General features: G+C 44.1%; 1 protein-coding gene across 1 annotated transcript in view; it reads right to left on the reverse strand.

The window, feature by feature from the left end:
- Window positions 1-22,776, reverse strand: part of tkv (serine/threonine receptor kinase thickveins) — a 64,474-nt gene that overhangs the window by 13,695 nt on the left and 28,003 nt on the right. The window contains exons 7-9 of the mRNA XM_070540722.1: window positions 21,713-21,904; window positions 18,954-19,059; window positions 11,671-11,846 (exon numbers count right to left, since the gene is read on the reverse strand). Of these exons, the coding sequence (XP_070396823.1) occupies window positions 11,671-11,846; window positions 18,954-19,059; window positions 21,713-21,904 (474 nt within the window). The remainder of the gene's footprint in view (window positions 1-11,670; window positions 11,847-18,953; window positions 19,060-21,712; window positions 21,905-22,776) is intronic.

Below are 22,776 nucleotides of genomic sequence, written 5' to 3' on the forward strand. Positions count from 1 at the left end.
GGGGCCGCAGCAAGTTTACAATGAATGGACGAACGTTTCCGACCACTCGCACTCCGCCCACGCCGAGCGATGACGTCGAACTATGACGTCAAGCAGAGGCTTATAAGCAGCGTTTGCCGGCTGCTAGAGCGTGCTCGTGTCGTGCTCGTGTCGTGCTCGTGTCGTGCTCGTCGTAGGGAGCTGTGTGCTCGTTGTTATGCTAAAAATGTAGTAATGAGCTGTGTGCTCGAATGCTGTTTGCTGAATGTTAATCTTGCGGGCTCCATATGGGAGTCGCGCTAGACTGCCAATGTATCTTGTCTTAAAATGTCAAATCCTGTAAATAAATCCTGTTAACCGAGTTCCTCATCTACGACCTTCGACTCCTTCAAATGGTGGCAGCGGCGAGGTAGTCCGACGAGTCCTACATCTGCTTGACAGCGGTAGGATTGTCCGACGAATCTAATACTGCAGACTCAAACTGAAACCGCATTGACTCTGTGATTCTGCCATCTGTCATCTCTGCCATTCTGTCATTTCTCATTTTGCTTTCAATTTAAATGAGGCACTCATGTAAATTCAGGGGTGCAGAGAAAATATGGAATGTACTGTACAAATGTGCTGTCTTACTGTACAAATTTGCTGGCAGCAAGCCGCCCGTGGCAAGGTAGCATCATTTTGATCACGCTGGTTACGCCAAACGTATGTGATCCTCGATCCCAATAATTGAGTCTCTGTATGACTGTGGCAATCGCATTTCCAGTCACTTCTTTTGTAGAATGCTTTCTTAGAGCACCACAGTGCTTTCATAGATGGGATGGAGAGCAAAAAGTGTTATCTACGTAAGAAAAACTCAACATGGTCTGTATGTTACAGCCGGCCAATGCGGAGGAAAGTACTTATTGCAAAGGCACAGGGACTACCCCCTTTCAAACACTACAGCACTGTTTCATTAGGAGCCAGGATCGAAGCAATGCCACACTCTCCAGAAAAGCAAAGCAGGGTTGTGGTGTTAGATAATCTGCAAAGGCATGTCGCCCCTCAGTGCAACAGGGACAGCGATGAAGAAGGGTAAAAAAGAAGGACACCGACCACTGAATGAATACAAGAAAAGACGTTTCGGCTCCCCTGACGGGAGCCTTGTTCACAATGAAATCAAGGGCGTGCGATACAATGTTTATATGGTTTTAAAATATGTTGCAAGCAGCGCGTGTAGATGGGGGGGGAGGGTTCCGTCATTCCGGTTGAGGGTGTTATCTGTCATTTGGATTAGGAGAGATTCCAAGTGGTGTCTTGACGTCAAATTTCTTTCTTTTTCTAATATCTTCGCGTTACCCCAATCAATCCTGTGGTCCAAGTCATCTGCATGCTCTGCCAAGGCGTTTGAGGCGACTTTTTTCTTTTTTACATCGTTGATATGCTGCTTCAACCGCTGTTCGAAATTTCCTGTCTCGCCGATATATACGCAGTCGCAGTCTTCACATGGAATCCCGTAGACGATGCCAGGAAACTTAGTCTTTGGAAGCTTGTCTTTCACGTTTATTAGCTGGTGGCGCAACTCGCCGCCGGCTGGTAAACGTCTTCCTACGTTACGTAGACGATGTGTTCTGCATAATTCAGCGAGAACAAATTCCTTCATTTTTGTCACATTTGAACAGTATTGAAGCGTCCTTACAATTCACAGTCGAGGAAGAAAAAGATGGCGAGCTTCCTTTTCTGGACGTCCTCGTAAAGCGTGACAGGCGCAGTCTGGCATTCACCGTGTACAGAAAGAGCACACACACAGGCAGGTATCTGCATTTTAATTCAGTGCACCCGATAAACCAGAAGAGATCGGTAGTAGCCTCTCTTGTCGGCAGAACCAAGCGTATCTGCACAACGCCACAAAGCCGTGCTGCCGACCTACAAGAGGTCCACCGTAATCTCTCGGCATGTGGCTACCCGAAGTCGTTTGTGAACTCGGTGGAACGCCATCTGTCTCAGCCCCCAAGGCCTGACTGTGTGCTCCCAAGAAAACGCGCCCCCATACCGTATGTGCCCGGTGTGAGCGAGGGCTTAGCCCGCGTTCTACGCGGCTATGACGTCCAGGTAGCTCACGTACCGTCCCAAAAATTGCGCCACCGGCTGGTAAACGTGAAAGACAAGCTTCCAAAGACTAAGTTTCCTGGCATCGTCTACGGGATTCCATGTGAAGACTGCGACTGCGTATATATCGGCGAGACAGGAAATTTCGAACAGCGGTTGAAGCAGCATATCAACGATGTAAAAAAGAAAAAAGTCGCCTCAAACGCCTTGGCAGAGCATGCAGATGACTTGGACCACAGGATTGATTGGGATAACGCGAAGATATTAGAAAAAGAAAGAAATTTGACGTCAAGACACCACTTGGAATCTCTCCTAATCCAAATGACAGATAACACCCTCAACCGGAATGACGGAACCCTCCCCCCCATCTACACGCGCTGCTTACAACATATTTTAAAACCATATAAACATTGTATCGCACGCCCTTGATTCCATTGTGAACAAGGCTCCCGTCAGGGGAGCCGAAACGTCTTTTCTTGTATTCATTCAGTGGTCGGTGTCCTTCTTTTTTACCCTTCTTCATGATGCCTCCCGACCAGACGGGCTTCCGTCAAAACCTCGACTTCAGGGACAGCAATGCGGCTGCTACTTGTCCAGTTCATTCATAGAAAAAAGGACTCATTGACGTTACAACTTAACAACCACATTGCAGATTGTCAAAAGGCTTATTTTTCACTCGACCTCGTGCTCCCCGCACTCTCATGTTTTGATGGTTTCGGTATCGTGCAGTGCTGCATCTGTTTTGGTGTCCGCAAAGCTCATTGTGCCACATCCATGCACTATTCAAATTGCAGTAACGTGACAGACGGACCCAGTCGCACTGTTGTGTCTTGCTGTGGAATTATATACATGGGCGCAACATCGCATGAAAAAGTAGCGACAAATTTTCATTGTTTTCTGAATAAATACAATAGTGTATGCCTGTAAAAAAAAATCTCAAACGTGCTACGAGGTTAACGTTTTAACCAGAGGGTACCAAATCTACTTGTAATACTCTGTCATTGCCAGTAAAAATGCATTCCAACAGCGGTAAATACAGTCGAGCACAAGATTTTCGTTCATCCAGCCTTTCTCTTGGCATCTCACGACCACATTTCTTGGCACCTTTCGGCACTGTCTTGCGCTTGAAGACTACATAGAGCAGGAGCTTGCGTCCATCTGCCGTGTATGACAACATGATGGTAACTGGCGTTTTCTCGTTGCCTGTAGACCGGACATTAACTTGTTGAACCTTTTTCGTGCACGGTGAGGGGCAACGCATGTCCAGATAAACCGGCGTTTGGTCAGCATTGCGGATTTGCCCTAGCTGCTTCTTGGACTTGCGCAGCGAAATAATGTGGCGCTGGAAAGCCACAAGCAGCTCTTCGAACGATTCAGGCAGCTTTTGTGAAATGGAAGTTCAGCGGCGTAAGGAAAATCCAGTGCTTGCTCGCTTTGAAGGTGGAGCTCGGTAGCCCTTTTTCTCTTGCAAGCTCCTTAGCTTTTTGCCTGCATAAGCTCCACATTCACAGCTAGATGCACGGCTCGTTGTTGGTGTACGAACTCTGTCAGGGTGAGTTCGATTTCCGGGAATGTCCCACTCTTCGGGCCGCGAAAGCTTCTTCGCATTTTGCTGCACGCGAAAAGGGCTTCCTTCTGTCGACGCTATCCGTGAATGCTTCCCTCATTGACGCCAAACTGCCTCCCAGCCGCACTTTTGCCGATGTCCTGTGCGGCTAAATTAACCGTTCTTTTGAAAGCAGCCGAGTACTGTTTTCGTGGTCCAGACTTCTTGGTCCTTGCATGTGGAATAAAAAAAATGCACTTCACGAAGCGTGGTTTGCATGTGTGCTGCCAAGGTGTGCATCAACAATAATGAAACGATGCTGCAGCTACACAGCAATAACGAAACCAAGCTGTAGCTACACAGCGATAAGGAAGCCAAGGCGTAGCCACGCAGCAATAACGATGTCAATCCATAGCCACGCAGTAATAACAAAACCAAAACTTCTAGCCCAAATTTCTGACTGAAATTTCTTTCGGATCCATGAGTAGTACGAGGCGAAAATTTGGGACGCTAATAACAGGAAAAAAATCTCGCATTATACACAGGTTTTTACGGTACATACTGTAAATAAAGCTTCTTACTGAGCGATGCGAATCTAATTGTTATTGCGCAGTTATGTTTTGATCACGTTGTTGCTTCCAATATTGCATGAACGGTATGCTCTATCCCAGACACTGATTTATTACTATAGCTGCTAGCTCTGAGTGTGAGGATTCGTTCGACAGATCAGCGATGTAGCTCTGTTTCACAACCGAGAGATGTTGCCTGAATGCTGAGCAAGAAGCGCGGTAAAACAAATGTATGACTACGCACTTTTCACTGTTGCATGGGCTGCTGCGGGTCCACACAAAGCGAATTTTGCCATGAAGCACACAAACTTAAATTTTTCTTGCTTATGTAACTAATGCACTAATTTTTGGCCATGAACGCCAGCAGTGTGCGAAGCTGCTTTAGTACTCCCAGAATGGCATGTTAATTTTGAAAAATTATGCCATCAACTTTGTTTTCTCATTATTCGAAATTAACAGGTTTGTGCTGATTAAGGTCTGTTAATTTCAGAGAGACAGATCTCATATGAGCGAGCATGTGAGTTGTAATTTTGAAAACAGCACAACTGCTCGCTAGGCAGTTTCGAGGCACACAGTATTATGGCTATATATGCCGGCAGCGTTGCTTCTTGATGTGTGTGTCGCAAGTACAATGGAAGTCTTTCAAAGTTCTGCATTGGGCGTTTCTCAAATGTTTATGTATGGCATGGTTTATGTGCTTTCATTGACTCGTTTCGTTAAATTTGACGCAGTCTAGTGTGTATATTTTGAAGTTTGGCCAATAACCTTTACATATAAAAATCTTTACACACTGACGCGACACCACTTTTTATACTCCCACTGCTCCTCAAAAAACTCCGTCCAGTGCAAAGTAAAAAATAAAAAAGACAAAAAAACCTACAAAGGATTGGAACGCGTACGTCTGGTTGAGCCTTAACGGAATTTTGGCAGTAAAGTTTTGTTCTGCTATACATTACCTATCTGTGCTGTCTCTTTTCGCAACAACAAAACTCTTGTGAAAGCTAATTTTTTGTGTTCCCCGCCGATTTCATTATTGCGACGTTCAACTGTATCATTATATGTGGTATCGTTACAAGCGGGCTGCACTGTAGCATTTTATTTTCGAACTGGCTGAAAAATCAAAACGTGGATGGTTAACAAAAGGTTTGTTCGATTTAGAAAAAGTGCACGGCACCACAGACGAAAAGGTGCAGGTGGTGCCCGTTATGGTGTGCTGGGCTGCACCCACTCGCTGCAAGGTTCAAGGGTTCACTGCACCGCGGTGGCACCTTGCCTTGCACCCATTTCAATCGTGCATGGGGGTGCAGGGTGCACCGCTGCACCTTAGGGAATCGAAGGCCTAGGTGCAGCACACAGTGAGTAGGTGCAGAGCATGCAGAGAAACTTGGCTGAATCGAATAGACCTAAAAGCTTCACTCAAGCCTGCAAAAGCCACCCACCGTTCTGCTTTCTCAATTTGCGTGGTGGGCTATAGGCGTTACCCTTACATCTCAGTGTTGCTTGCATCTGCTATCATATAATTTTTTAGAGATTGCTCAGATTGAAAAATTCTGCTTACAAAATTTCTACGTACTTTGGAAAGTAACCAGTGAAGGTATAAACAGTACCGTGGATGAGCGTTTCGTTGCACCATAAAAAAACTGGGCCATTAAACATCGGTTGTCAGTCCCTTTAAACTAACCATTTCGTTCGCACAAAACATTCACTGTGAGGTTTCTGGAATGGTCTTTTAACAGTTCACTTTGACATCATATTTGCCGGTAGAGTCCCTTTAAGTGTTTAAGATAAATGTGGAGCTGACCATGGCCTCAGAGATCAAGTGGTGCCTAATCTTGGAGGCAATGAGCTGACAGACTACCAAAAGAAACAGTCATCATCATCATCATCCTGTTTTATGTCCACTGCAGCACGAAGGTCTCTCCCTGCGATCTCCAATTACCCGTCTTGCACCAACCGATAACAACTAGCGCTCGCAAATTTCCTAATTTTATCGCTTCACCTAGTCTTCTGTCGTCCTCGATTGCGTTTTCTTTCTCTTGGTACCCATTCTGTAATGCTGCTAATGGTCCAACGGTTATCTAACCGGCACATTACATGACCTGCCCAGCTCCATTTTTTCCTCTTGATGTCAATTAGGATATTGTCTATACCCGTTTGCTCTCTGATCCAAACCGCTCTCTTTCTGTCTCTTAACGTTATGCCTGGCAATCTTCGTTCCATCGCTCTTTGCACGGTCCTTAACTTGTTCTCAACCTTCTTTGTGAGTCTCCAAGTCTCTGCTCCATATGTCAGTACTGGTAAAATGCACTGATTGTACACCTTCCTTTTGAATGATAATGGTAAGCTAACAGTCAGGTTCTGACAATGTCACCTGTATGCACTCCAAACCATTTCTATTCTTCAATGAATTTTTTTCTCATGATCAGGGTTCCCTGTGATTAATTGACCTAGGTAAACAAACTCTTCACAGACTCCAGAGGCTGACTGGTGATCCTGAACTCTTCTTCCTTTGCCCGGCTGTTCATCATTATCTTTGTCTTCTGCGCATATTAATCTTCAACCCCACTCACACACTCTCTCTGTTAAGGTCTTCAATAATTTGTAGTAACTTATCTGCACTGTTACTGAATAGAACAATGTCATCAGCAAACCGAAGGTTGCCAAGATATTCGCCGTCGATCTTTGCTCCTAAGCCTTCCCAGTTTAATAGCTTGAATACTTCTTGTAAGCACGCAGTGAATAGCATTGGAGAGATTGTGTCTCCCTGTCTGAACCCTTTCTTTATAGGTATCTTCCTGTTTTTCTTGTGTAGAATTAAGGTAGCTGTAGAACCTCTGTAGATATTTTTCAAGGTATTTACGTAAGCGTTCTGTACTCCTTGATTATGTAATGCCTCTATGAGTGCTGGTTTCTCTACTGAATCAAATGCCTTTTCGTTATCAATGAAAGCCATATAGAGAGGCTTATTGTACTCTGCGGATTTCTCGATAACCTGATTGATGACATGGATGTGATCCATTGTAGAATATCCCTTCCTGAAGCCAGCCTGTTCCCTTGGTTGACTAAAGTCCAGTGTTGCCCTTATTCTATTAGAGATTATTTTGGTAAATATTTTATATAATACTGGGATTAAGCTAATGGGTCTATAATTTTTCAATTCTTTAATGTCTCCCTTTTTGTGGATTAGTATGTTTGCATTCTTCCAGTTTTCTGGGACCCTTGCAGTCAATAGACACTTCGTATAAAGAGCCGCCAGTTTTCCAAGCATTATGTCTCCTCCATCTTTGGTTAAATCGACTATTATTCCATCTTCTCCTGCCGCTCTTCCTCGTTTCATGTCATGCAGGGCCCTTCTGACCTCATCGCTGGTTACAGGAGGAGTTTCTGTATCCTGTTCATTACTGTTTGTAATTGAGGTATCCTGACTCCTCTGGATACTGCACAGGTCAGTATAGAATTCTTCTGCTGGTTTTCCTGTATTTTCGAGATTGCTGATGATATTACCCTGCTTACCTTTTAGTGCATACAAAACAGAAACAGTAGGCGCACCATTTTTTTTCTTCTTTTTGACGTCCTTGACGTTTCATCAATGTTAAATCCTCCCAGCAACAGTTGAGACTGGTCACACTGGGTCGTAACAGTACAGTGATAAAGATTCGTTATATCTAAAGTTAAGGCTGCAGTAAATTGTGAAATAGAGGAACTTCACATATACAGTCAAACCTCAATATATTGAACACAGATATATCGAATTATTGCATATATCGAACACTTTCTATATCACATGGAAAATCGCATGCATTTTTAATTCTTTATTTCGAATGGGGCCGGATGTAAAATGGATATATCGAACTCCGCCGCCCCAGACCACGTGCGTTCTGTTGACAGGAGGCGAGCTTTCCCGCAACACTCTCGAAGATAGCGGCGGCGCGATGGGCGTTCCAGACTGCTGCGTACAACAGCTGCCCACATCGGTTGCGCCGAGGGCGCCATTCGAATGTAGCGGCGTACACACGCGGCGGCTTGGAGCCAGCACGGCCGCCTCGATCACGCGCGCACCTATGCGCGCACGGCGGGGCAAGCCACCTCGATCACGTGCGCGCGTGATCGAGGCGGCCGTGGAGCCAGTTGGAGTGCTTTGTCGGTGCTGAGCCACACAGCATGTGCATTGAGGACTTCGTTGGCGGTGACGACAGCACCGGAACAGTGGCGGAGTTGACACACGTAGAGATCGCGGCAGAAGCGACTGCTGAGCGGCCAAACGAAGACGCTGCCGAGGCTGATCCAGCAAGCGCTGATGTTGCCCCACTCCCGACTGCAACTGAGGCTGTAGCTGCTTTGGCGGTGGTACGCCGCTACTGCGGTGCAATAGAAGGGACTGGACTGTCTCTTGTGGACAGTTTGGACTATGTTGAGGACACCGTGGTCAAGCACGCGGTTGCCAATAGGAAGCAGGCTACGCTGCTTCAGTACTTTCAGCGAACTAAATAAATACTTTGTTTGAAGCTTCATGTGAGTATCTACTGCGCCACGATTGGTTCGTTGATTGATTTGTGCTAGTTTTTGACGCATTTTCTACGTGATTTTATATATCGAATTCTGGCTATATCGAACTATTTTGTGATCACCGCGCTGTTCGATATATCGAGGTTCGACTGTACTACTGTCTAACAAAACACGCTGTCGGGCTAGTTGGTGATGCATTACTTTTGCATCGTTTGGCCATTTTTGGCTAGTTGAAGTAGCGTCCGTCCTGTCATTCTTTCTGTGTCCTATTCTAAAGAAGCAGCGCTGCATTACTTTTCTAAGAAATAAAAAATACTACTACTATCTAGTGTTGGTTTATTAAGCATAAGGTGATTGCAAAACAATTATATTAAAGTAAAATAAACGGATTTACACAGTAAGCACTAGCAGCATGGCACATAGCTGTCCACCAGTTCCCAGATGTTCATCATCATCATCATCAGCCTGGTTACGCCCACTGCAGGGCAAAGGCCTCTCCCATACTTCTCCAACTACCCCGGTCATGTACTAATTGTGGCCATGTTGTCCCTGCAAACTTCTTAATCACATCTGCCCACCTAACTTTCTGCTGCCCTCTGCAACGCTTCCCTTTCCCTTGGAATCCATTCCGTAACTCTTAATGACCATCGGTTATCTTCCCTCCTCATTACGTGTCCTGCCCATGCCCATTTCTTTTTCTTGATTTCAACTAAGATATCATTAACTCGTGTTTGTTCCCTCACCCAATCTGCTCTTTTCTTATCCCTTAACGTTACACCCATCATTCTTCTTTCCAAAGCTCGTTGCGTCGTCCTCAATTTCAGCAGAACCCTTTTCGTAAGCCTCCAGGTTTCTACCCCATACGTGAGTACTGGTAAGACGCAGCTGTTATACACTTTTCTCTTGAGGGATAGTGGCAACCTGCTGTTCATGATTTGAGAATGCCTGCCAAACGCACCCCAGCCCATTCTTATTCTTCTGATTATTTCCGTCTCATGATCCGGATCCGCAGTCACTACCTGTCCTAAGTATATGTATTCCCTTACCACTTCCAGTGCCTCACTACCTATCGTAAACTGCTGTTCTCTTCCGAGACTGTTAAACATTACTTTAGTTTTCTGCAGATTAATTTTTAGACCCACCCTTCGGCTTTGCCTCTCCAGGTCAGTGAGCATGCATTGCAGTTGGTCCCCTGAGTAGTATACTAAGCAAGGCAATATCATCAGCGAATCGCAAGTTACTAAGGTATGCTCCATTAACTCTTATCCCCAATTCTTCCCAATCCAGGTCTCTGAATACCTCCTGTAAACGCGATGTGAATAGCATTGAAGAGATCGTGTCTGCCTGCCTGACGCCTTTCTTTATTGGGATTTTGTTGTTTTCTTTATGGAGGACTACGGTGGCTGTGGAGCCGCTATAGATATCTTTCAAATTTTTACATACGGCTCATCTACACCCTGATTCCGCAATGCCTCCATGGCTGCTGAGGTTTCGACTGAATCGAACGCTTTCTCGTAATCAATGAAAGCTATATATAAAGGTTGGTTATATTCCGCACATTTTTCTATCACCTGAGTGATAGTGTGAATATGGTCTATTGTTGAGTAGCCTTTACGGAATCCACGTTATCAGCCAACTGATGGCCCAAGCAATGGCCCAAGCACATTGTCATCGTCAATGACACAAACATAGGCTACAATTTGTTTTTCACCAAAAACAATCGTTGATAGAATAAACTCCCAAAATTAATTATAATTTTTGGTGACAAGCGACAATCGCTGTCAAACCTCTAACACAAAAGAAAGCTGCATTAAAAAGCAAGTACAACTTGAAGCCCGTGTATAGCTGCCACTGCATCCATCACACTTTGCAGCCTGGACAGCAGGAATAGCAGCCTATTTTCTTTTTTCGTGCATACTAATGTGATAAGAAATAAAGTATTCTCAAAACGATGCATTTTATGATCGTCGGCATTTTTTTTTTCAAGTGCACTACACTACGGCTTTGAAGTGAAAGTGGTTAGGACTAATGGTACCATTAGCACCTGCTTTGCACCAAACTGCACGGTGGATGACGGTGAGGCACTTATGTGTTCGTCCACTAAGAAAATGTGTATTTTCGCACTTTCCACAAGTGGCCGAAACAAGTTTCATCAATTGCACTGCTATAAGCACACATCGCGGTAGCAAGGTTCACTGTATATGCATTATCTAGACAAATTTCCCTAAAATTTTGTACATTGTAGCCAATAATCTGTTACAGCCGGGTCCATTAAATGCACAATCTGTTGCAAAAATAATATAGGCAGACCAAACGAAATAAGAATTGTCTGTTATATCAGAAAGTATGCTGCATATGGATCCGTTGTAACAATGTGGATTTTTTTTTTTTCTAACTTGAAAAACATATCAATGGGGTTCTCTGAATTCATATCTTACTGTAAACAAGACACAGGCTGAAGAAGGCTGTTTGAATTAAATGCATAAATTTGCCAAACAAAACAGGATCATAGTGTTTCTAACAAAGAAATTAAATTTCCCCTGAGGAACTATGGTAGAGGTTGCACTAATGTTTAAACCACAAGATACCCAAGTTGTCATATGCACAAGTTGTACATGTTGAATAAGGAAGTACGCAGTACTATGAACCTCTCCAACAGCTCCCTGGGTGTCACCATAATGCCGAATGAACTGTTGTAAACATGCAGAGCACCTGCACAAAAGCACAGGGGATACCAGCACCATGTGCACTTTGTACCTATGTACAAATAGTTCAGAGTGGCATGTCCTCATCACCCCATGAGAAAGTCTATAGCAGTGAGATCTGCTGCTGCAAAGCAGCACTGATATTAACGTTAACAAAAGAAAGGAATAAACATTTGTCTTTATCTAAACAAGGGGGCAACAAAATTTAATGAGTTCAGTCAGCAGACCGTTTAATATTGTGCTGACATGAGTGGAAGGAATAGCTCGAGGTTCAACTCACCATCCACGACGCAGCGCAGAGCAATCTCCCAGAGCACCAGGCCAAAGGAATACATGTCTGCCATGCGGTACGAATCAAAACGATTCGGGACAAGGGTTTCATCAAGCACCTCCGGTGCCATGTAGCGCTTTGTGCCTACACGGGGGTTCACAGCGATGTCCAACTCATTGGCCTCGCTGCACAGAAAACAGTCAGTGATACATTTTCTGCCACCATCACCATGGCGATTTAAAATCAAACTAATCACATTATGTTAGCTTCACCAAAGGACATCTAGTGCATTTTTCTAATTAGCTATGTGGGCTGGTTTTCATATATTGTGCAGCTTTTTCTACATATCTAAACTGTATGTAAAGAGCAACATTTGTGTGGAAAGAAGATAAGAATTCTGGGCTTTTACATGCCAAAACCACGATTTGATTATGAGGCACGCCGTAGTGGAGGACTCCAGACTAATTTTGACCAGCAGGGGATCTTTATCGTGCCCCCAATGCGCGGGACATGGGTGTTTTCACATTTCGCTCCTATCCAAACGTGGCCGCTGCAGTCGGGATTTGATCCCGCAACCTCGTGCTTAGCAGTGGAACACCATAGCTACTAAGCCTCCACGGCGGGTTTGTGCGCAAAGAGTACTATTATGCACATAAATGACTACTACTGTTTTACAGAATACCTGGTAAACATACTATGTGATCTTATATTTAAAAGAAACAGCAGAATACTGTCACATTAGCTGGACTATTTAACTCTTTCCCTACTGTAGGGAAAATGACCGTTTCTTGAGAATTACACCAGACTTTTTTTTTTTTTCAGGAGAAACTATTGCACTAAAAGTTTCATGTAATACATGAATGCAAAGCAGAACGCAACCGCCTTATGGGCATACAACTTTTATTAACGAGCTTTATGTGATAAAAATATAAGCTGCCAAATACAAGATTGTAGAATCAAATTGAAAAAGAAAGAAACTGTAAAACTTTTTTTGAAGTATACAAACTTTTAAAAGAAATTAATGATGCAACCTAGATGAGGACAAAGAACACAATGATAGGATGGGTACCTTGTCTAGTTTGTGCCCTGAATTTCTTTGAATTATGACCTAATTAGCTCAAACCCAAATTCTGCTCGAACAAAATGTTTAGCCATCTAATATCCACTATTGTGAATCGAAATATTTCTTTGAAAAGTACTCACTACAAAAATTTAACTGGAAGCTCTACAGGTTGGGTGTGACTTGCAGCAAAGCAGCTCCTCGATGCGAAACATTGGAGAACATTGCAAGTATTGCAGTAAACAGGTGTATTCTGCTACATTTTGCTGTCATAACATTTCTTGCAGTTTCAGCATGTCTCCATATCAGCTGCCTGGTGCTGAATGGCTTAAGTAGGTGGAGGAGCGCTAACTAGCGGTGCATGCTCAAGTTCCAGGTCAATGTCAGTCTTCATTGCAGATGAAAATGCAGCATCCTCCAAGTTGCTACTGCTAGAGCCCCCGATAAGATTAGCCACAGACACAGTGCAATCGCAAGATCTGCAATGTTTCGGAGCCCACATGCTGCTTCTGGAGGAGGCAATTTTAATTTTCCCTTTCAACTCCGACAAACGCGCACATGTCTTCGGAGCCCGTTCAAAAATTTTGGCCAAGCGGGAACAAAACAAACTCCACAAGTAACGAAAGTTGAATTCTCCTGCTATGTCAGATGGCACAGTGCATTCATGAGTGGCATGGAAGGTCTCAAAAATAGCATTCGAAACCATAGTTAGTGGGCTACCGATAAGCACATTAAAAAAAGAGTTAAACATGATGGACATAAATTTAAAATATTTTGGGGTTTTTTGCATGCAAAAACCACAATTTGATTATGAGGCATGCGAAAGTGAAAGACTCCGGATTAATTTTGACCAGGTGGGGTTCTTTAACATGAACCCAATGCATAGTACACAGGTATATTTGCATTTCGCCCCATCTAAATGCAGTCGGCATGGCTGGGATTCAATGCCGTGGCCTCGGGCTCAGTAGCACAATGCCATAACCACTACGCCAGCATGACAGGTAGTGATCGACATTACTTTGCATGACCAATACGATGTCATTTAGCTAATTAACAAAATTTCACTAATTTGTAATCATTCACTTCAGGACATATGTTGCAATTGCAGGACTGAAGCTGAGCAGCATCAAAGCCTTATTCACTTAGCAGAAATCCTGTGCATAAAGCACTGATATTCACGTGAACACTCATCAGCACTTCCATTTTTCCATAATACTGTCTGTGCTATCGTCACAGACAAAAGTCTGTGATTCTGAGCTCTATAAATAAGCATCATCTGTAAGGGCAAAGAAACATGTGCTACTAAATGAAGATTCAGTTATTTGATAATACAAAAGTAAAGTCGCCTATATTTTTAGATATAGGAACAACCATTTATTTACTATAATAGTTACATCACTCAAAAAGGTTGAATTCTTTATTTTTCTACATAATCACCATTTCGGTCTATGCATTTTTGTAGACGCTGTGGCAGTTTTACAATGCCCATGTCATCCCAGCTCACCGCCATGTCCTTCAGAAGCATTGAATCTCATCTTCTACCTCATCGTGAAAGCAGAACTGCCATCCAGACAAATGTTCGTACAACTTAGCGAACAAGTGGTAGTCGCTCGGTGCCAAATGCGGATGGTGGGTGGGTAATGACATTCCAACCAAAGTTTTGCAGGCGCTCGACAGTTTGATGAACGATGTGTGAGCGGGCGTTGTCTCAATATTCCTCTTCTCAGGTTCTGAATTGCCCTAATGAGTTTCTTTAGTGTTTCACAGTACTTGCCAGAGTTTATTGTTGTCCCAACAGGTAGAAAGTCGACAAACTCCCTTCCCGTCCCAAAGCACAGTTGTCATGACTTTACTGGCAGACTGTGTTTGTTTGAATTTTTGCGGCTTGGGCGAAGGGGGATGCCGCCACTTGTGTGACTGTTGTTTTGTCTCAGGTGTGAAGTGGAATGCCCAGGTTTCGTCACCAGCCACAACCGAGTCCAAGAAGTTGTCTTTTTCGTCAGCATAGCAGTGAAGAAATTTGCAGGAAGAATCAACTCTTTGCCGTTTGTAATCTTCTGTCAGGATACGCGGTACCCATCTTGCACACACCTACCGATATTGCAACTTTTCTGCTAAAATCCCGTGGGTGGTACTTCAGAAAACCTCAGGAACCAAAATGCAGAGGGCATCAAGAGTGATCCTACAATCTTCACGCATGATTTCCTCAACCTTTGCGACTGTCTTGTATGAAATTGACAGCCTACCACTCCTTTCTTTGTCGTGAATTTCAGTACGACCAGCTGTAAACTTTCAACACCACTCGAAAACGTTCTTGACGCCCATGCACGACTGTCCATACACTTCCGTCAATTGGCGATGAATTTTAACCGGTTTAATGCCTCGTGCATTAAAATATCGAATAGGTGCGCGAACTTCGCACACTTTGAATGGCTGCCAAGCCAAGACTGCATCCGAGCAAAGCATGTGCATGCTTATTTGGGAGTGGAGGAAGTGCCACTCAGAACAGTGTGGCCAACAACCATATAGGAGACCTTTTTTTTAGGATTGTCCTTATAAGTGTGAGTGTTCTTTTAAATCCTGTCCCTAAATGCCACTGGATAAAACAGAAGCTAAAGCTGCATGTCAGCATAACCATAACCACACAATGTAGATGGGGGGCAGCATGAGGGCAAGACAGATGAGTGGTCTTTTACAGCAAACAAGAACCTTAGCCCTTTCTAGCCAAAGCTGTACAAAAAAGCTGAGGTACCATCAGCACTAGAGTGGCTAGCTCCGCCCCATCAATACAGGCTCTTTGCATCTTGTTAATACAAATAAAGGAAATGCTTCGAGTGGCACATGAGGCACTCTCTGCGTCAATGGGAGTGAAGGGACGCACTGGACCCAGTCACTGCACGTACCCCTCAATATTGAACGTTTGCCAGTGTCCTCTTTGCACTAAGCCAGGCCCACCACCTGCAGGCTTCGAATATTCTGGTAATTTACAATGCATGCATTCAAATTTGGACCCAAGACAGTTCTATTAAGGCAATCATTCGAACAGCGATATTGTTGCAACGAAGGTTTAAGTACAGTCAAACTAGTGTAAAAATGAGCATGCCATCAATGGCAAAACACATGCTACAAAAGCAGGTGAGCAGCAACATTTCCCCGAAGCAAGAGGTCTTGAAGGTATACTGTGCAATGAGCCACACACCACCAATCAAGATCAATAAAAAATGGCTAGTTCATTCAGGCTAGAAGCACTAGGAACTACTGCCCTCTCAGTTCCACCAGGAATCATCGCTGATCTCATCCACAGTGCTTCCAGTCAAGAGCAAGGTTATCACATGACGGCCCACTTTCTTTCTTTGTGCACGCCTGAAGACTTCCGTGCGCGAGGCACAAAACGGGGGCGACGTCGTAAACTCAAACTAACTCAAAATGGCTTTTTGACTCACTGCGCAGATCACGGGGCCAATATGCGAACAGTGGTAGATGACATCGGCCAGTGTGGCCATGCCAACACTGCTGCATTTCGACACAAACAGCTGACCATGCGCCTTACAGCACTATGATGGCCATATCTTTACAGTATCTCAATAAATCTTAGCTCAAGGAGGAAAGAAAGCATAATTACACTGGTCCTCTGTTTACATTTACAGTCGCACCCACTTATAACGATACCGGTTTTACCAACATATCGGTTGTAATATAATAGAAGCTGCTGCACCGTCAATTTATGTATGTTTTCTATGATGCAATAACTCCCTTACTACAATGCCCCAATGCCACATTATCGGTTATAACAATGAAGTCTGGCTGTTGGGTGCCTGTGCTGAAACATAGTGAAATGCAATATCCTTGAAAAGAAAAAAAGAAAACGAGAAATTCGAGCCACTGAGCGCTGGCCCTGACAGCCGCTGCGCGCTCATTTTCCAGTCTTCTCCACGCGCCTCTCTCCTGTCGCCCTTCCACCCCTCCAAACACAAACTGGCTGTACCCATAGCTCTACGTCATGCCACCCTGTGAAACACGAATGGACAGCGCGAACTGCGCTGTTCCCAGATTGCTTGCTGGCTCATATGGCTGGCTCTTCATTCAGCGTAGTTCTGCAAACAGCTTAATCACTCGCGTTTGTCTTTATTGGTTACATCGAAATCGTTCCTGGCCACGTGGTTTCTCAGCCTCGTTTGACATCCGTCCGCTGGTCATCGCTAATGCACGATGTTGCCAGTGAAAAGAAAGCGCATGGCAATAGATTTGGAAATTAAGCACTTCTAACCGATGAGGCGATCATCACAAACGTGCTTGCATCAGATAGCAACAACAGCGCACGGGTAGATTTGGAAACTAAGTGCTTCTAACCAATGAGGTGATCGTCACGAACGTGCTTGCATCGGATAGCAACGGCAGCGAGGACATGGTAGGGCAGGCTGCCTCAATGTTGTCCTCACAGGAGATCCGGCAGATGATTCAGTCCCTCCGATGCTTCTTTTTCGTGAGGAAGCTTTCGTTGCACTACGTGGAGCACCTGGATGCCTTGGAGAAGGATGTCTGCAAGCTTCGCATAAAGCATGCAAGGCTGACGGACATTTGGTTTTCTCGTGCAAGTCAGTGAGAAGTACGTGGTGAGATGCTTGTGGCGATCTCACCTCAGCGTTTCTTCTGGATTTCTCAAGCTGTCAGGCTGCCGCAGCAACCTTCTCACATTTTTTAAAAGGCCCCTTTTGGGGCCACCAAAGCGATGCCTTAGTGGAGCTTGCATATTGCTTGTCACCCGTGACCCTCTTTGCCGACAGCCGTGGCTTGTTACATGCGATTGGAGCGCTTAGTAAGCAGTTAAATGAGTGAACACAATCAGTAGCAGGATGAAGGAATGTGGTGGGGAGGGGCACTGGCCTCCCACCATTATAGTTTTCTCACAACAGCTCTGCCATCTCCCTATTTTCATTTTTTCATGCAACCCGATTATAAAAATGGAATTTTTGTGGCACTTGAATATTGCTATAAGTACAGTCGAACCTGTTTATAACAAACTTAATAGTTGTGCGAAAGTGGTCATTACATTAGTAGTTAGTTATATAAGAACTGGCCCTTAAGAACGCTAAAAAAAATAACTGCACTGAAGCTGGCATCAGCAGTTACATTGACAGCCCTTAAGTCTGAAAACCAGATTTTCAGGGTCATTTTTATTTCCGGTGCGTGCCCGCGCCAAGCTGATGATTTCCATTGGAAACGTTAATCTAAAGAACGAAATATGGCATCCGAAAGTTGTTTCCAAAGGGCGCCCGGTTGCAATCAACTGTAATTTCAAAACTACAGGGGCAGTCGCCATTGCCTATTCCAAAGCATGCTATATATTTTACTACCGGAGGGATATGAGCATATTCTGCATTAGAGACTGAGGCATTCTAGTTGGCCAGAACGTAACATTTGGAAGCTGCAGCGGCATGCCACTATTCTGCGAAGTTCTCTGACATCGTGGTCTCAGCCTCATGACTGGATGTCAGCCACACAAGAGCCATTAAATTATGCTATCTTTGTCACTTCGGGCAAAAAAAATGTGATGTTCGAAAAGGAGAATGTCACCGCAAACCGTTATCAGCAATCGGCAACGCATAAACGAAGTGTCACTGAAGCAATGATCCTTTGGAACATTATGTGGTGGCAGTGCGTCGACTCGGGCCGCGTGTATATCGATAGCAACGACAAGAAATGTTGGAAGAACACAGATGGTTGTTCCAAATGGTTGAAATAGGCATAATGCACGCGGTGCCGCAGGGACAATTGCGCAAAAACGAGACTTCTGCCATTGTGGCACCCAATATAGCGCCGGCGCAAGTGCCAGTAGATGCCTCGCACTATGCTGTTTGTGCTGTATGCTTCTCCCTGGAGGCATGCCTTTAAAGTGAGCAACCTTCTTCACAGCTTCAGAAATGTGTGTGTGACGGTTGCTCGTTCATCTCAAAGGTCGTATCATCCTCGCAGTTTGACTGAAGTGGGGCATGCTCTGGCACTTCGCATGCGCTTTCTTTTTACCATGACTGGGTTTGAAGTGTTCCTTGTAACAGTACGGCAATTTTTTTTTAATGTTTGTTATATCTGAAAGCAGTTGCAATAGGCAGGATTAAAATCATAAATGCACTGAAATTGGGCCATTATAACCAATAGATTGTTATATCTGGGATTGTTATAAGTGGGTTTGACTGCAAACAAGGAAACTAAATGCAAGTCAAGTTTTACATACCTGCTGAATCTCACTGCCAAGCCAAAGTCTGCAATGGCACAAGTGCCATCTTTCTTCACCAAGATATTCTTGCTCTTGATGTCACGGTGAGCAATTGCTGGCTTTCCTGCAAGGCATTGGGTAATGCAAAACTCAGCTTCAGAGTTGAACAGATTTGACACATACTTCAATAATGCTAAGCAAGAAATTTTCCTGTGCCGTTATTAACATTTACAAAAAAAAAAAAAATTAAGGGTGTGCAAATATGAAATATTGTAGTCCTCGAATCGAATATTAAACCGAATAAAAAAATAATGTAAAATAAAGTAGACATTAAGATGCACACGCTGTCACATGAAAGCTTTGTGGTGTCTGAAGGTTTAGATGCTGGTTGTGCTGCGTCATGTTTCTCCGCTACCTGGGCTGACAGTTATGGGCTCCACTAGACTCAAAGTGTGTGCACGTAAAGAAATGCCTGGTTTGTCTGCTCTGCCGTCCATTTGAATGTGCACTGCCATCGGATGTTGTGTGTGCGTGCGTCTTCACATGATCTTTGTTTCCACAGACATATTTGTCATGCAGATTGACCTTTGTTGTTCCAACCTTTGAACATACACCTAGTGTTTCATTTTGTAGCAGGAAAAAACTTGTATAGCAGCCGACCGACAATTCAGGCAATAATTCAGACCTGCTTGATTATTCTAACAATACTGCGGCACCGCCACTGGCCCCACACAGACTTACCGCATTTGCACGATTCTAGCACACCCCCGATTGTAATGTGCTGTTACATTACTGGCCAAATAATTTAAAAAAAATAACTTTGTGCTGAGGTTCCACCGTGCACATCAAGTAACGAAACCTGAGTCAACACATATTGTGTTGAAACAATTTTATGGGACATACAAAGGTACACAGGTACGCATACAGCTGAATCTTAGTGGCTAGTCGCTATCGGAGTTCGACGATACCTCCTTATCGCTGCCTACCGACCACAGAAAGTCATCTTAAGTTCCATCTAACGCATTACAAATGCCACGCATACAGCAAACTACCAAAATCGTGACCGCAAACCAAGGCAGAAAAAAAAAAAAACAACGTCCATTCGATGGCAGTGTGGCTAGCTACCTTGCATGGAGTTTTTTTTAAAGTAAGAATCAGTTTTGTTTTTTATTTTGAGTAGGTTAGTTACAACAGTAATGCGCATGCAAATTTGAACACACCTTTTATCCAAAAAAGGTGCACATTAGAATCGTGCAAATATGGCAATGTATAAGTATGACCGAAATTTGGACATCTTACAGTGTGCAATAATTCAGACTACAATTGCATGACCGTGTGCTAGTAATTCGGCCACCAAGTCAAGCAGAAATGGCAATATATCTTGGTTTTGATACGTTGCCTGCATGGTTGTCAGCCATGTTGCCGACGCCTTCTATTAGAGAGCGAAACTAGCAAACCTAGTTTATTTAATAGTCACCAACCGTGCTCAAACCGCAGGGCAAGCCAAGTCACTAAGTCGTAAGGGCTGCATCTGTGATTTGTGCAAGTTGTCATGCGAATTCTATCCCGTGCAAATTTGTAGCAATGCTTTATTCCGCTCCATTTTATGCTACCCTTATCATTCACCTTTCCTGGCAGCCTGATCCCACTGGTAACACAGGTAGAGCTCTGCTCTGACCACTGACGAAGCAGAAAAAAGTGTGCAAAGTAATAGCATTAAAAAAGGCATTGCTAGAAAATTGCAGCCAAGGACTGTCTGGGCCAAAGGCAAGTGAACGTGTGCACAGCAATGAGTTGACAAACATGGGCTGCATTCTTGGACGATGCCTTTCACATTATTTAGCATGACCAGCACCAGACGTGAGTGACAGCGTTTCCGGCACTGTGATAAGACAGCATGCTTGGCATTGTGCCAAGAATGCCTTCGATTGTAGACACTGATGCGTCTTGCTCTATAGTCATGCGAAATGGAAGGTATCCCCGGAAAGAACAGATTCAAGAATAAGGTAACCTTTTCCGGCCACATGTGGCATAAATTCACTTATTTTCTGGAAAACCTGGTATTTTAGACTCCCCATTATTCAGACATTTGGTGGTCCTTGCTGAGTATGAATTAACGCTCATCAACTGCACTTCTGTCTGTATGCACTGCTCCTTCCATCGTTTTCACCTGCTGTGGCAGACCTGTAAGAGTGTGCCCTGTCAGGGCCATGCAACATGGAAAAGCTGCACCCGGTCGGGCACCGATCACAAGTGTTTTGCTAAATTTTCGAGGAACTAAACAGTACATATTAAAATTAACAAACTGACCAAGTTCATGTCGCTGTTCTATTCATTATCATATATTTGAAGGGTACAAGATTGTGCTAGCTGGCATTATTTTTATTGTGAGTGTGTTAAGTGTGAAACGGAAGATGACACAGTAAATGAAACAACAGTTGTGCTTGAGTGTTGCTGTCTTGTTTACTTTCACCCTATATGGCCTTGCAACAAAAATAACAAGTGTTTGAATATTTGTGCACCTGTAAAATAAATGGTTCATCACCAGCACTGTGCTAGTCCGTATACAACACTCAGACCCTGCCTAGTTTGCCTTTTCCTTTGAGGCATACCATGCATATGAACTACGTCAGAAGTCAATTGCCACATAACATAGCACAATTCCACTGCCCTGCAATGCTTCACTATTCGTGAAGCTAAGTCTGAACAGAACAATGAAGACAAGGCTTTATTGCTGGCTTTAGAGGTTGGACACTGTGGCCCATGCTATCTCCTACCTTGTTTGCCAATGATCTCAATGTGCAGGTGGGCCAGGCCGCAAGCAGCTGAGTGAGCCAGTCGCACAGCGTCCTCAGGGTCTAAGGCATGACTGGACAGGTAATCATGCAGAGAGCCACGCTCATGGTAGTTTGTGATGAGCAACATTTGTGTCCACGAGCCTGTGCCTCTGATGTCAGAAGCAATGAAGCCTGCAAACAATATCACATGCTTCAGAGCCAAGAGTCATGACCCCATGCTAGTGTAACTATTTCAGCACCACAATACGTACCATAGCAGCGTTAAAAATGAATCATTTACAATGTGTGAGACAAGCAAAGTGTTTTTCAAGTTGCCAAAGAGAAAAAAGGTTATACAGTTAAAGCTCGATATAACGAAGCATTTAACTTTCCACAACCTTTTGTCCATAGAACACCATGTATTTAGAACCTCAATATAACGAAGTACCGTATTTACTCGCATAACGATCGCAGTTGCATAATGATCGCACCCCTGAATTTTGTCGACAAAATTCGATTTTTTTCTTTCCCATGTAATGATTGCACCCTGAACTTGTCGCAGCGATATGTTATGTGCCAAGTCTAGGTAATGATAATCGTGCTTACCATCTGTCAAATGCTACGCGAGCGACTTTTGAAGGCATGCCAACCGGTCTGCACCCAACATTCTTAAGCAGATGCCCCATTTCATTCCTTTCATCACTTTCCGCACTTCCACGACAAAAAAAAAAAAGCTACAACCAAACTTTCCTCAGCTTTATTATTTGTAGGCTTCATAATGGTTTTGGTCAACAACAACATAAAAGGTACCTTTCGATTCTTCTCGTCTGCACTCGTGGGAATGCAACAAATCGCGAGCAGCTACGATAGTGGCCACGTTTACACTGATACGTTAGAAGTGTACCCCATTCGTACGCCGACGCTTGTAACGCAGCTAAGATATTCGCCAACCCTTAGCGGAAACGTGCTTTATTAGGATAGCAGTGAAGACAAATGCTGCAGTTTCTGCAGCATGCCTGCCATGTGTGTCTATGCCACTGGTAGCTAAGCGCCTATCTCCGTTT

Source organism: Dermacentor albipictus, chromosome 1, assembly GCF_038994185.2.
Source record: "Dermacentor albipictus isolate Rhodes 1998 colony chromosome 1, USDA_Dalb.pri_finalv2, whole genome shotgun sequence".
NCBI lineage: Eukaryota > Metazoa > Arthropoda > Arachnida > Ixodida > Ixodidae > Dermacentor > Dermacentor albipictus.